Source organism: Plectropomus leopardus, chromosome 17 (genome assembly GCF_008729295.1).
Source record: "Plectropomus leopardus isolate mb chromosome 17, YSFRI_Pleo_2.0, whole genome shotgun sequence".
NCBI classification, from domain to species: domain Eukaryota; kingdom Metazoa; phylum Chordata; class Actinopteri; order Perciformes; family Serranidae; genus Plectropomus; species Plectropomus leopardus.
In genome coordinates, this window is record NC_056479.1 from 509,291 (window position 1) to 525,731 (window position 16,441).

Genomic DNA, 16,441 nt, shown 5'->3' on the forward strand with positions numbered 1-16,441 from the left:
TCGAGTGTGAGATTAATTAGTATAATCTAACTTTAGCTGTTGACATTAATCTTCAGACATTAGCATTTTACTTTAAAAAACAATATAATAATGAAACACCTCACCAGGAGGCGTCCTAATTAGATGCCCAAGCCACCTCATCTGGCTCTTCTCAATGCGGAGGAGCAGCGGCTTCTCACCCTATCTCTAAGGGAGAGCCCAGCCACCCTACGGAGGAAGCTCATTTCGGCCGCTTGTACCCGCGATCTTGTTCTTTCGGTCACCACCCAAAGCTCGTGACCATAGGTGAGGGTAGGAACGAAGATCGACTGGTAAATCTAGAGCTTTGCCTTTCAGCTCAGCTCCCTCTTCACCACGACAGATCGGTGCAGAGTCCGCATTACTGCAGACGCTGCACCGATCCACCTGTCGATCTCTCGCTCCACCCTTCCCTCACTCGTGAAAAAAGACCCTGAGGTGTGGTCGCCTGGAGGGAGCTTGTGATTGGGAAATGCAGGTTGATTTAGGAGGAAAGCTTGTTATTCCCCAGGAAATAGTCTGTACTAATTTGAGGCCTGACATAATGCTGTGGTCGGTGAGCCAGCAAATACTTCGTTGAGTTTACAGTCCCTTGGGAAGCTTCAGTGGAAGAAGCCTATGAGAGGAAGAAACTGAGGTACACAGACTTACAGGCAGAAGCTGAGTAGAAAGGATGGAAAGCTAGAGTTCGCCCAGTTGAAGTGGGATGTAGGGGATTTGTCGCTGGATCAGCTATCTCTCTCCTGGGGAAACTGGGAGTAAGGGAGCAAAGTTTGAGGAAGACAGTAACGGAAATGTCAGATGGGGAAGTTAAATCCAGTCAGTGGATTTGGATTAGGAGGAACAATGGCAGTTGTGGACCAGCAGGGGGAACGGCCAACTTTGAGGTCAGGTGGAGAGATCCACCAATCAGTCCTCTCAGGAGAAAATCCAGGAAGTGTGAGGGTATTTAGGAGTGGGAGTGGCCTGTTTGAATCTTTTTTTGTGTGAGACCATGCTGCCATCCAAATATGTGTGTTTTATTTCCCTGAGCTTGAGTCTTGTAATTGAGTTGTAGTATATTGGCAATTGTGATGCATGTGCTAGGGAAGGTAGTATCAGCACAGTCACTACCTGGAGTCTTCAAAAATAGAGCCTGGGTCTGCTGAAGGTGGTATTGCTGTTTGGGCTGTGATAGCTATGTGATAGCCAGCCTAGCCAGCTTAGATAGCTCAGTTTAGCCTCCTGGGGGATAGCCATGTGTTAGCTTAGCTTAGCTTTGTATCTGTGGTAGCCTGTGGTATCTGTCTGTAGGCTGTGATAGCCATGTGGTAACTAGCCTAGCTAGCATGGCTTGCGTAGCTTAGCCTTAGCCTTAGCCTTAGCCTTGTATCTGTGATAGCCATGTTTTAGCCTTGTAACTGTGATAGCTTTGTAGTTTAGCTTGTATCTGTGAGAGCTTTGTAGTAGTTTAGCTTAGCCCTGTATCTGTATTAGCCCTGTCCCTGTATCAGGTGGTACTGCCATTACCTGGAGCTTGCATAAACGTAGCCTGGGTCTGTTGAAGGTGGCAGGGCTGTTTGGGCTGCATAGGAGCAGTGAGGACTGGCACTTGGGGAGTGGCTTTGGGACACGAGATCACTGCCTAGACTCCTGGAGGTGTTGTGGGACCAAGGAGGTGAAACACTGATGAAAGGAGGTTCCCACCTGATGACCCCAAAGATGTGTCAGTCTTCACTGCTCTCTGACTCTTCTGACCTCTCCCAAGCATTCATATTTAAGTCATAATTGCTGATCAGTGACCCTAGTATCCTCATTGAGTGCTTATCCTTTTCCGGAGCACAAGTTTCTTGTGTTTTAGTTGAATATGTAAGGTCATTTCCAGATATCTGGGGTCCTCACTGAAATGGATGAGAAGTATCTTGCACTTATTCTTAAAGGTACGTTGATGTCAGACTGGATGTAGAGATTCCCAGCACCAATGGTCATACTGCAACTTATGATCTGAAATCGTGTATAAACCTGCAAGCTTCCAGACAGCTCCTGTTTCACTCACAGACTGAAATGCACTATAATGTGCAATCCTTTGTATTTTGAATGTGTATTTGTTAAAATAAGTCTCCATAAATATTTATAGACCCCCCAAATGATCCCTCGGAATCCACCAAGTAAATTTGGTCTACCATTAACTCATTAAACTGTCTATCTGAATTGATTATCCTCTGTGATTTTAATAACAACTGGTTAGATCACTCATCTAGCAATGATCACACTTTATTTGGCAGCGTAACTGAACCCACCAGAGTTAATTCCAAGTCTGCATCCCTCCTAGATTGGATTCTTGTCACATAATTGAATCTGGGGTATTACCTGACTTTTTCAGTGACCACTCTATTGTGTTTTGTGTTTGGAAAATAACATGACCTCATCTTTCACCGAAATGTATCAAAGTTAGAAAATCTAAAAATATCAACTCCAAACTTTTTATCCAAGATATAATGAATATAAATTGGCATAGATTTCAGCTAATTCCGTTTACTGAAGATGCTTGGAATTTCTCTAACACAGAATTTGTTAAAGTTGTTGATAAACATGCTCCCTGACAGTAATTACAGTTAAAGAAAAATACTTGCTTTGGATAGATGGCAATCTAATACATTTTTTTAAACAAAGACATAGGGCATGGGCAAAATATTGCTCAACAAAGCATTCCTCTGATTGGAATGCTTCAAAAAATTTGAGAAATACATGAACAACCAAAACTAGAAACCTCAAATCTCATTATTACAACGACTGCTTAAAAACTGATTTTAACAACATTAAATAATTTTGGAACAAAATCATCAGCATAACCAATAAATCAGCTAAAAGTCTAACTACACATATCAGAATCAATAATGAAGTTGTTAATGATCCAAGAACAGTCTTTGTAGATTTGTTTTGAGGTGTCCTTACAGAACTCATCACTGCTGGATGTACGAGTCATTGAATTGGTTAACACACAAGATATTATCACTTATTTTTGAATGTAATTTCTTAAATTATCCTCCCTTCTTAAAACACTTCTTTACTCCATGCCGGTCTTCATATAACCTAAGGCATACCAAGCAGCTGTTTTTCTCTGTTCCCAAAATCCATAAAGAAATTTGTTGACATGCATTTAAATTTAAAGCTCTATCTGACAGAAACAACCTGCCTTGCTCAATTCGGTCTATTACCTCTTTTTATCTCTTTAAAGTATCCATACTCAACCATCTTCAAACAACCTGCTCCTGTTTTTAACTCTTTTTATATCCTGTCTCATTTTCTCAGCGTCATGAAACAGTTTATATCTTTGTTTCTCTTTATACCAGTATATCACATGAAAATGTCTGTATACTTTTTGTGTGTACAGTTACTGAATGTATTGCACGCTCTCTACTTTAATGTACACTACCTTGGGGATTTGGTTGGTGGGGGATTAGCTGGGCCTGGGAGAGCTTTTTGTGTATGTTTGTAAGTGTCTTGCAATGTAATGGGTCTCTGTGTATTTTATTATATTTCTTTTTGCATTTGTACTTTCTGTTTGTTTTTGATGAGGACCCCCTCGAAAACATTATACATCTCAAGGGGTTATCCTTTCAATAAATTTAAGAATTTCACCCAACCAGAATTTGCCACATGGGTGGTAGGAAGTGGTGAAAATTCTGGCCTGCATCCATGGACTATACCTGCAGAATTCACTTTGCAGAACAATGTTCCAGGAACAGCGATGCTATTTAAGACACTGAGGTTTGAATTTCAAAGCAAGCTTGTGAATATCACTGAAAAGTCTCTTGTGCATCCATGGGGAGGACATCCACCAATCATGCAGCATCAATACAAGTCAAAGATTCACTAAATAACAAGTGAACAAAGTGTGGGAACTGTTGAAATGTGAAGAACAACGTAGAATAGAAAGACACCTATAACAATGTAGGAACACAAAGCAAGACTTATGGCTACAAGTCTGTTGCCCAGGTGCATGCTGGGAGGTCTCCCTATACAACTATTTCATATAACCATAATCACGTAAGCACTTAGCTAACCATGTGAATGCTGCTCCTGGTTTTAACTCTTATTCTGCCTTTATTTCAAAACGACAGCACATTGTTATTGATAAGGTAACTTGATCCAGAATTAATACATTTATCTTCAAACTGCTCTCAAAGAACAAAATGAACTGGATGAGAATGAAAAGGATTATTGAAGCCTGATAACAGGTTGTTAGTCTGAATTAGTTTAAGAGTAACTAATCCTCCACACCACTTTTTCTCAGTTGAAAAGCAATATAAATGGGTATTTAGCTAATACTGCTGATTGATTCAGGCCAATTTCTCGACATTTGAGTGCAAAGTATTAAAATTCTACATATATATATAAATATGCGTGTAACTGCCCTCCAAAGGTTGAAATGTGCTATTGCAACTGAAGTGAGCTATTGGCTGATCCTGGTAGCAGGAGCTGCTTTCATCACCAACTGGGCTCCCCCTGTCACCACTCTCTCCCAAATTTATTGCTTAGTTTGTGTGTGGGAGGGCAGTAAGCTGTGGATCAAGAGGCCCAGCTCATTTTTGAGACTTTTTTCACATTCCAGAGAGGAGGCACTCAAGCCAAAAGCGGGGAGTTAAACCATATTAGAATAACAGGACATGGGTTTCCAAGCATCTCTGAACACTTTGATATTTTGCCAGACAAGAAGCCACGGCAGTATTTACAAAAATCAAGTGTCTTTAATGTTGTTATGGCTGGAAGCAACAGAGATTCTTGATTTAGTTGAACATAGCGTGGTTTATAAAGAGATAATGTGATCATTGTGATTGTCAGAGCTGTTTGGGCTGGAATCAGTGGATGAATCAGTCCTGCTGAGTGATCATCTTCATCATCTGCAAGGCCATTGGTCCCTGATCTGATGGAATCTGGACAAACAGGAAAATATATTTTACTTGTTTTATACTTGATGTGACTTGAAGTTCTCAATCAGCTTAACAGACACTAGGTAACAGTATCTGGATCAATTTCATGTCAGCACAAAATGTGTAACAAATCCCAAAGAAGAAAACAATGGTGAAAGTCAGAATTTTGGTAAAACTGCGTGAGTGGGATTTAAGAAGAAATGTCTTTTTAGTGGTTGGTGAATGAGGCCTGTTGATCCCACCATGAAGAACACACATTCTAGAATCTCTTATATTTGTAATTCCAGAGAGGTTTCTCCATGTTCACTAACACAATTATCAGTGGCAACTTGCAGGGGACTGAGTTAACTGGCCGGTGCATTAAAACAGGGAGGAGCCCCTGACTGGTATCTCACCATGTGACCAGCTTTAAGGATCCAATAGAATGCAAAATTCTTGTAAGTCTTGAAGAAAGCTCCAGTTATGCCTGAAGAGGAGGGGTCATCCAGGGGGGTCCACCTTAGCTTATTAAACTCAGGTAGCCCCTCCCACTTCAGCCTCTTCACCCACAGCTCCTGACCTGGGACAGGAAATAGAAATCATGTGTCACTGCTATGTTGAGAGGAATTCAGTCTTTGGATAGTTTACAGCTCAGACAGCCCTGCTGCCCTGCTGCAGGCAGGACACTGAGGACGTTACCCATGGTGTCCACTATGAGATCCAGCTGTCCATTGTAGACGGTGACGTTGACTCCAGCAGTCAGCAACTGGTCCACTATATCCACCACAGGCTTCATGAAGTCTCCTGCCATGTTGCTGAACACGTCCTCTGCCTGGCCTGGACACAACGCTCACACAGCAGAGAAGAACCGTTCACACAGATTGAGAACAAAAAGAAAAAAGAAAGTGCTGTTTTAAGAATGTATTTGGATCTCAAAGTCCCCCGTTGAGATAGCGTACCTCCCCAGGTGACGTTCTGGGGGATGATGCCCAATTTTTTCCTGATTGGTCCATTCATCAGCTCGCTCAGGGACTGGCTGTGTAGCGGGCAAATATGGCGACGTGTCTGCAGAGCTGGTGGATGATAACATGGTTAAGCTTAAAATATTGAAATGACTCATGTTCATTTAAACTCATCTCATTAACCTTCTCATCCCATGCTACCAAACCCAATTAGCTGTTAGTTTTTAAAATCATTTTTCAAAGCATCTTACAGATGAAGTTCTCTCCTGCTGCAGAGTGGCATTTCTCATCCGGCTCCTGGGTCAGGATGTTGTAGAAGTTAACTCCATTGGTGTTCTGACATGAAAACCACAGCAGATGGTAAGGAGCAAGGAAATCAGACTTATAATGCAAAATCATTCTGTCAATATCAGTGTCATATTTATTAGACAGTCTGCAGGCTCATCTGAGTCTGCAGTTGCACAATGATACTGCAAGTTGCAAACTTTGTTAAAATGTAACTTATTTATGTGAATTATTAGGACCTTATAGAAACATATGGAACATCATCAACCAGGGGTCCATTCCAGAAAGCAGCTTCGACATACTCTGAGTGTAACTCTGAACTCTGACCTGATGAATGCTGAGATGGGAAACTTGTGAGTTTCAGTTCCAGAACATCTGATCAGAGTTTGTTCAATCAGTTATGAGTGTATTCAGTTAAGCTTGTGCGTGGTGAATGAAAAAAGCAATCATCAATGGAGCTCCGATACTACGATTCACCATGACAACAGGTCAGCAATAGCCACAAACATTTTAATCCAGTGGTTTTACAGATATTAATAACTGAGATTACGGGGTGCCCAGTAGCTCACATGGTGGAGTGGGTGCCCCATGGACAGGGGCTGTGTCATTGCTGCAGCAGCTGTGGCTATCTGAATAAAGGCGTAAATAAAGCCTAAAAATAATCTTTAAAAAAACTGGGACCCCCCTCCTATTTCTCAGCAACCATCTTTTCTAAACCACCTTGAAAAGACGGTTAAAGCTGCTCAGCTCTGTCCTCACTGACCTTGAACTCTGGACTATAACTTGGTTTTATTTTGACAAGCTTTCAGTAGTGATGTGCTATTGTGTGTAGCATTTGATTCTGTGTTTTGTGTGTGATGTGCTTTTTTTGTTGTAGTTTTATGTTGTATTGTCTGTATTGTGTCTTTTTCTTAGTATCCCTATTGTGTGTTATTTGTCTTGTGTGTCTTTTCTTTTTCTCTTCTTCTTGTACAACTTTAGATTATAATGTCAATGTGCTTTTTTTGTTCTGACCTGCCGAGGGACTGCAGATGCTAATTAGCTTTAAGCTTCAATCTGGTACAGTACATCAATTGGCAACATTTATCTTTTAAACTGTACATGCTCCCTTTACAATCAATTAAAAAAAAGAATTATTTTGTGCAAAACCTAAGGTCTAGAAAGGATGTGTTGGGACCAGGCTAGCTGTTTCCCCCTATTCCTAGCCTTTGTGCTAAGCTAGGCTAGCTGTCTGCTGACTGCTTCTATATATTTGCTCTTCAAAAATAAGTGGTACTGAGCTTTTCTTCCAACTCCTGGCAAGAAAGCATTAAACACATTTCCAAAAACTACTCTTTTAACATCAAGCAGTGTTAAGTTAGTTGAACAAACGGAGACATAAAGAGCCAGTTACCTAAAAATGGTGGAGTGGTCTTTTGAAGCAGTCACACGCACTCTTGTATGAGAAAGTAAGGAAAGAAAAGAGGTATGGAAAACGCAGATGCGTTTCAACCCCGTGGCCTACTTCAGGGCGTTGTTACAACTGGCTCTATTTGGCACTGTTTTTTCAAGTATTTAACTAACTAACTAACTCGACACATTCTGAGCAGGCCAGTCTCCATTCATTTTTTTTTTAGAGTTAAGTTAGTGCCACAGAAAATGAGTACTTCCTGCTGATAAGCAAGGAGACAGATAGAATGGACATAAAGGCCTGTCTCTACAATAAACATGTCTCCAAAAAGTCACCATAAATCATGGTTCCAGCCACTTTGAGAACTGACAGCATACCCCTGGCATGGGTAGCCCTTCCTAATTACTGATAAACACTGTAAACAGCTCCCTGACAGCCTCAAACAGTGCTGTGGAACCTTGTGAGTTGACCAACCTGCTCCACTACCGTCTCAGCCACAGACCACAGCTCCGTGGCCTTGTCAAACTGCTGCTGCTCCACAGCCTGCTTCACCGCCTCGGCTGCACCGCTCACATCTGCCAGGCCATAATCATCCAGCAGCGACTGCACAGCAAAGGAAACATGGAAAGCTCAGCATAGCACACATTTCTAAAAGAGATGTTTTCCTGTGCTTCGGTACTTAGCCTACGGTGGTATAGAGGTACGGTCCCCAGGTCATCACAGAGTCTGTGGATGAAGCACAAGTCTTATTGTGAGCAGTCTGGTCGTTCAACGAGAAGCTCTGTTATCTCTGATCAATGAAATGCATTTAACATTCTGCTGATCTGTGACTTCCTATGGCAAGTATAATAAGCACTATAGACTCCACAATAGAAAAATCACTGAAGTTAGGTGTTCTCTTTTGCTGATCTGAAAAATTCGTCTGAGAGACATCAAGTTGATCAGTTAGAAAAACAAGTCCCGATCTTCCTCAGGTTAAAGAGATGTCGGGACTGTATGCTGTATGGGACTTATTAATAGACGTTATATTACAAACAACAGAAGTCAGTAAGCACACCTTCAGTTTGGAGAAGCAGGCTGGAGTCTTTTGACACAGAAGCTACCTGATCTACTGCTGTGGATGGAGGTCAGCAACAAAACGACCTTTACCCACCTACAAAAAGTCCCACCTTACCAAATCAATATCAGTTGAAGTAATTATAGTATTAATAGTATTAATAGTATTTACACTGCTACAAAATTTATGTCAGACAGTGGTTTCCAAACAGGACAATCACCAAAATCCCACAATATCACAAACTAACTGACTGATTGAAGCAGCAGCAGACCAGCAGCTCCTGTGTTCAGGGAGATAAAATCACTGTTTCTCTTAATGGATTTTGGTAGCTTTGATGAGAGCATAGATGGAGAACTGAGGCTGTTTATGTCTTTCCCAATGAAACAGTCTGTCTGACAGAAAGGTAAAGTGGTGAAAAATACTCTCAAGATAACATACATTTAAACTTTTTTTTAGTGAAACTTTTAAGGTGGCTAAATTAGATGAAATCCTGACTTTCACCTACAGCAGTACATTGCTAAGCCTCTGTGCCAGACTCCAGCCTGCTTCTCCAAACTGGGGGTGTGCAAACTGACATGTACTGTATGTGATATTCTGACTGTGGAGAAGCACCCCATACAGCCCTGCTTCAAATACTTAATAAATAACTGCCCCATTAATGTCACTCTGTGGTGTAACCTTCCATGTACCCTCATTTTGTCTTCTTTTGACTGTCAGTTCTTTTTATAGACAGTAAACTGTAGGGAGGTCGGCTATGCTTGGTTTAACCCTTTGAAACGCGCAAATGAGTGCAAAAAAAAAGAGAAGGCACCAATAAGCAACACCAGAAATGACACAAAAATTAGAAAGAAGCTAGAAAAAAATCACCTGCAAATTAGTAAAATAACCAAAGCAACAAGGAAATGACCAGGTAAAGGGGCTTTAAAAATTCTAAGAACTTTGTAATCATTTTAAATACCTAATTATAATAATTCTAAATGTTCTAAATGTTTTTTTCCTAGCTTTTTTCTTTTTTGCCTGGGCATTTTTCACTAGCTTTTCAAAAATAAATTTCGATAAATACTAATTTGGGGAACATTTCTTATCAAGTTTCTCATTGCCTTTTTTCAAATTTGTGAAAGAAATCATACTATTTTGCTTCAAAGGGTTGCCAAAGGCATCTCAAAACAGCATGAAAAAAGTGTTGTAGCTGCAGGTTTTGAAGGGTTGAATGACAAGTGTGATACAATCTGCAGTGTTTGATTACTTCCCATTCCTCAGACAAAAACTGCAGTTATTTTTTCTACATAGAAAAGTGCAGCACTGCAGAAATTCAAGAGATTGGATTTCAACCAAGGACAAAATTGGAATTTGTGCTGATGCTCTGTAGACAATTTTAAAAAATCGGAGCATGAATGACTTGCCATTGTGTAATTTACATGGATTGTTTTCGGTTTCAAAATCTAGATGTGGAGTGCTCCAGCAGAACAGGTACAAAGGTCGTGACCATACGGGACTGACTGATACTGACCCAGCGGAGAAATCCACGAGTCCCCAAGTGCCACACCAGCAAAGTTGCATTTCACTGTCCCTTGTGCTATGGCCTGAACAGACAAGAGACAAAAACAACAAAATATCCACAAAAGTAGTTTGTATATTCCTCAGTTTCTGTACAACTCTTTAAGTGGACCATATGAACAGCCAGACTAAATTTCACAGTTTCCACAAATTCAGAAATGTCAGAGCCAGTAATCCAGTTACTGTCACTGGCTGGCAGCTGCATGGAACACTTTCAGGATTACTGATGACATTTTGAGATTGTTTCTACAGTAATGAAAGGCTCGCTGCTGGAGCTGTACAGACACAAACTTCTCCAGAACAAGTCGTTAACTTGCAAGAATTCCAACCCACTGATGACAAAACATGACCCAAAGAAAAGTCACATGACAGTTGTTCAACATGGGGAATTTCCAATATCAGTGCGCTCACATGGACCTGAAGAGGATGTTAGAAAGAGAAGTAACATTTACTCTCACCCTCGTGAGTTCCAAGGAGATAGCTGCTGCCATCTTCCCTCCGTAAGACTCAGAGAAGATGTAGAAGGGAATGGCCTGCAAAGAACATAACTGACTGAAAAATCTGAGGCTGTGATCATAACACTTCAGACTGTGATTGAGAAGATGCAGTACTAGAGTAACACGGAAAGCTGAGCAAACAAAGCAGGCTGAGATTATGTGCATTAGTCAGTCCCTCCAGGATTTTGCTATGCTGCCATAGCATCAATTCACATACTATTATCTGTGCCTGCCACCTCTGAGACGTATCCTATTCTTTCTGACAATCACTGCTTTACAACCATGTCAACCCGTTTCATCCTTGTCCACCTCACTGTTTCTAAATCTTCTTGACTGGCTCTGACTTACATGAAAAAGAACACCGTCTAAGATTTTTTATATATCAGTTTTATATTCACCAATATTGGCTCTGAAAATGCATCATGTAATGATGGAATTTAAAGTAATTGTAACTTTAAAAAAAATACAAACTCTTATGACACCAAAAAAAAGCCTTGCATCCCAACTTTTATGAAAAGTGGTAGTGACATCAGGCACCTCAGGCCGCAAACAGTCACAAAAACAGCCCACGATATCCTGTAGGCACTGATTAGTTAACTTGTTAGCCATCAGTACAGCCCTGCTCTTGTCCAGGTTTCTATCTATGCTATATGTATTTATTTTTTGTTGTTTAGTCTTTACATGTGAAGAACATTGTCTCATTTTATTGTTTAACCTATTCAGCTACTTGTTCTTTGTCCTCAATGACGGGGGCATGAGCCAAAATGCTCTATTTCTGCTGTATCAAATTACACAGATCATCATATGAGGCCAATAAAGCATGCCCAGCAAAGCAGCTAACTGAGTGCGGCAAAGCAACTAACCTCCACCAGCTCTATGGCTAACTTCCTGTTTAGTGCTCCACTAGCTTGAATGGGGATCAAGTTATTTAAACATGCTGCTCTTTCAGACTTTCTAAAATTATTGGACTGAATAGATCAAACCCCAATAGTGAAACGCATCATTTTGTGGGGGTTGTGACATTCAAAAAAATGTATCCAGTAAATTCTGTGGAGTAATAGAGTATCATGCTGGAGTGACGTACCTGGAACTCTGCTCTCTCGGTGAAGAAGTGTTGGAGCAGCACCAGCATGTCGGAGGCCACCATGGCCACATTAGTAGCATAGCCGTCCGGCCGGTCACTGTAACTGAAGCCAGTGCCCACAGGGTTGTCCACAAACAACACACTTGCTGCCTGCACCTGAGACAGCCAAAACACACACACACAGCCAACACACACACACACACACACACACACACACACAGTATGTTGCATTTCCTCAGTTTCAGCAGACTTAAACATTGCTATAACACAACAGCATCGTCAAAGTTACAAAAACAACAGTCCATGATAACATGTCCCTTATGGAATTTTGACACACACTGCAGGAGATGACTCAACCAGGATGAATCACAGTCACAACTTTACAACAGTTTTTTCCTCTGCAGTGCGCTCTAAATTGTTTGTGGTTCAATAGCAGTACGTTTATTTTAAACCTTAAAAGCAACCCTCTTACCCAGCTGCTTTTTCTGGGCTCTAGGTCCCTGTTCAAAGGTCCAATCTCCTCAAAGTTCCCAAAGCCACTTCCTGATCCTCCTGGTCCACCCTGAGGACACATAGGCACACATCCTGTTCATGGGCAAACATTAACAACCATATACAGTATGTATCTAATGAGCTATTATTTCACAGATTAACCGTCTTCTAACCAATTTCTGAAAATATGATGGCGAGTTTTCCTCAGATGACTGGTTTTGTTTTATAACTCTTGCACGGTTGGCTCCTACAGGTAGAAAGACCAGTTTATTAGTCAGTTCCTATTGTGCCCATAAAAACAGAAGCAGAGAGCTGTTACTTAGTCTCACCCCCAAAGCTGTTTTTATTCTACTTGCTACAGCTGCTGACTGAATATCCGTCTCCAGAGCCACTGTCTGCTCTCCTCCCAGCAGAGTATCATGAGTCTTGTAGAGCAGAGTGAGTCAAAGGGATCAAAGGGTGCTCTACCTGATTCTCTCACTGTGCTCCTGATAAACAGTAAATGCATCTTACCTCATTCACTCAGCCTTTCTGATTTCCGTTTCAAAGTAAAAGCCCTCTTGAGCGGCCTCTACCTCACCTGCTATAGTGTGCACCCCATATGTCCAGGCCTTTGCAGCAGCCCGGGTTTGATTCCAGCTTGTAGCCCTTTGCTACGTGTCATTCTCCCTCTCTCTCCCACATTTCCTGTCATTCTACAGCTGTCCTATCAATAAAGGGAAAAAATCCCCCCAAAATAATCTTTTAAATAAATAAATAAATAAATAAATAAATAAAAGCTCTCTGACAACTCAGTTGATGACACAAGGCATTTTATTAAGAAATATTTGAAAGACCATGTTGTTTACAATGCTGGAGCTTGCACAGCTTCATTAAGTGGAACATGCTTATAGTTGTGGAAATACAGTACATACAGAAGCAGGCAGATTTGCAGCAGCATCGCAGCAACAACGCTGACAGTGTGAACACCACAAGCGTGCAAGACGCAGCAGTTGGATGAGATTGTTATCACGTGCTGCTTATGCAGGCGGTGCGTTCCAGTTGTTAAGTTACAGTTTAGGACTATGGGAGGAAACGGGGGAAACCCACTGACAGGTAGCAAACATGCAAACCCCACACAGAAGGGTCCAAGCCGGCCTGCCAAAACCTTTTAATGTGAGGCCACAGTGCTAACCACTGCAGCACCTTGGCAAATCGGATGTTATGAATTGGAGTTTTATCTGACGTTTAGGGCTGCAGCTAATGATTTGTTTTTTAATAGATTATTTTTTCGATTAATCTATTCATTTTTTTCCCATTTAACTATTATTTTTTTATTACTCGATTGATATAACAACGTATTTACCAAAAATAACATTTTAAAACTTGTCATTTATATTTCGGTATTTTATTCAATCATGGCAGAGTATACACTGCAGGGCAATATTCCCCAACAAGAAAAAGCCCAGTCTTAACTGGTAATTTCCGACTTAAATGGCCATTCCATTGCACTTTTCCAAGTCGAAGGTCGTTATTTTTCTGAGTTCCGAGTACAATGCAACGCAACATTAGCCCCCAATCTATGCGGAATCGGTGGCATCCTGGGAGCTGGGCTCAGTGCGGGCTGCAGTCAAGTCAAGTCAATTTTATTTATAAAGCCCCTTATCACAAACATAAATTGACTCAGACTGAGTTACAGCATACGACCTCCCTGTCTATAGACCCTCACATTGACATGGACTAACAGGGGACAAAATTGTAGAAACAACAAGCAGTAGCAGCAGTGTGAGAGAAACAGTGAGTGGAGCCTGTGTGTGTGTCCTACCTGCAGCCACATGAGCAGAGGAAGCTGCTGGTACTGAGCAGACGGACTGTCAGCGTAGTACAGCCACCAGAAAATGTGGGCCCCGTCCCTCACCGTCACATAGTTCCAAGCTTCTTTACCGGCCCGGGGTGTGCAAAGCCCTGCGCGGGAGTCAATCACATCAGCCGTGTTCTCTAGGTGTTCAGTTAAAGTGTCACCGTTTTACAGCCTTGTCTGATCACTAACAGCACACAGCTACGGTGGTTTCGTTTTGCCACCAGCTGAGTGACGGCACGAGGAAACGTCAAAACCAGCAGGTCTATCTGTTTGCTGTTTTGACCATAGTTGACTAGAAAGCTTTCCACATTCAAACTCGCTGTAAATAGACCATGAACCTACCAGCGGTGACAACCGCAGCCAGTAAAACCAGCGCCGTGTAAGTTGGTCCGGTCCTGTCCATTGCTGAAGTGTCGCTTTGTGCTCGGCTGACTCCTCTCTGCACAAGTCACATGACCACACTCTGGGTCAGCTGACACAGCTCATCCCCACCCCAAAATATATCACAAGGCTCTGCGCCACTCTGCACCCGCGATGATGGTAACGCAAGACATTCCAACTGCACTTAGTCATGTCATCAAAAGTAACATGGACAACACACCGGTGTTGGCATCAGGCCCACAGGAAGTGCGCCACGCCAGACATAAAATGAACGCGCATAGGACCCGCGGGACTCTACCGCGTGGATGCGCATGTAACTCTTGGAGTTGCTGACACAACACAGGCTCCGTGTCGGCCTTAGTAATGGATGTTTTTGAATCAGAATTCATCATTTTTACCATCTTGCAACATATCCATACGCTGTTAGCTGTAAAGCCTGTAATATGGACGTCTTACCGTGTCTGTATCAGAGACCGTATATACAGTCTGCGGTCTGTATTCAAACAACCGGTTATCAGTGAGCAGCACGGAGCTCTAGTGACAGTTACTAAACAGTACTGAACGTACTATTTCCTTAAAGTTGAGCTGTGTAGTAATACACGGGGCAGTATTACAAGGCACTGCTTTTTATTATATTTTTGTGGGCACAATATATTTTGATTCTGTTAATTTCATTTCTCCGGTCGTGATTACGATATGATTCTCTGATAAGTTGTATGTATATTTGTGTGTGTGTGTGTGTGTGTGTGTGTGTGTAGAGAGAGAGAGAGAGAGAGAGAGAGAGAGAGAGAGAGAGAGAGATACCATTATCTGATTATCACGTAAATATTAAAACCGACAGCACCGCTGTAGTTATACCGCCGATTAGCTGCTGTTGCTAATAAACTTAGCTACTACGAGAGGAATGCTCGTGAACGAGCGCTGTTCGCTTGGAGCACTCGACTCGGGTAACTTGTGTGAGCGAGCCAGTGAGTCGGAGTCAGTGCTCGGGTACACTCGGCCGCGTTCGACTGTCGTTAATCACTTCTACTTCCTATCATGGATGTATTGCTTCCTAATACATCCATGCTTCCTATTGGGCCAGTAGATCCGGGTATTTTACACTTTTCTAAACCCCGAAAAAGAGTTTTCGCCGCTTCATGCTTCATGCTTCCTTATAATACATCCATGGCATCATGCCGGCTGTATCCAGATTTCACTATAATACATTCATGATGAGGCTCACAATGACATTTGCCTGTGAAATGAATTCATCAGAGCAGGATTAAAATTTGAGGTAAAAACCACTGAACACCTGCTTTTGTTTATTTGTTTGTATTTTACCTGTGACAAAATTCAAACCCTATGGAAATCAATACACACCCCTATTCTTTAGGCTATGCCCTAGGATGGTAGTATTTTATGCGTAGGGGGTGGGACCTGCTTTGCTTTACAGTTTGTTAATAACAGGAAACAACAGGCAAAATATAGGCTATGAAATCAAAAGAATCAGAATCAGAATCAGAAAAAGATTTATTGTCAGGTATAGTTAACACAATACGAGGAATTTGTTCTGGCGGGTTGGTGCAACATAAATATAGAAAAAAAACCCAGATAAAATAGAAGATACAAATATAAAATATAAAATATAAAATATAAAAAGTACGAGTCTAGCAGTGCAAAACAAAACAAGTAACACAAGTAACAGTGTAACAGTGCAAGAAACAGAACCATGGAATTAAAGTGTTATATACAAGAATGGTTGGAGTGCAAGATATATATTGATATTTACATTGAATTTCACATTTATACAGGTTTGAGTGCAACTTTATGGTGTGGATGTGCCGCATGACCAGCAGCAGTGCCGGTGATGTGCATTAATGAACACGTTAATGTAACGTCCAGTCTATGAGGAGAGTGCGTCAGTGGGGGACCTGGGCCTTGTTTATGAGGCCGGTGGCAGACGGGAAGAAACTGTTCTTGTGGCATGAGGTTCTGGTCTTGATG

At 41.6% G+C, this 16,441-nt stretch overlaps 1 protein-coding gene across 1 annotated transcript; it reads right to left on the reverse strand.

The window, feature by feature from the left end:
- Positions 1-4,728: 4,728 nt before the first annotated feature.
- Positions 4,729-14,530, reverse strand: scpep1 (serine carboxypeptidase 1). The gene is made up of 13 exons (XM_042505110.1): positions 14,417-14,530; positions 14,039-14,178; positions 12,215-12,304; positions 11,743-11,898; positions 10,620-10,694; positions 10,115-10,187; positions 8,236-8,273; positions 8,022-8,150; positions 6,124-6,208; positions 5,870-5,983; positions 5,610-5,747; positions 5,327-5,490; positions 4,729-4,934 (listed from the first exon to the last, which is right to left on the reverse strand). The coding sequence occupies exons 1-13, from the start codon at positions 14,475-14,477 to the stop codon at positions 4,872-4,874; spliced, it is 1,326 nt and encodes a 441-aa protein (XP_042361044.1). The 5' UTR covers positions 14,478-14,530; the 3' UTR covers positions 4,729-4,871.
- Between the last annotated feature and the right edge of the window lie 1,911 nt (positions 14,531-16,441).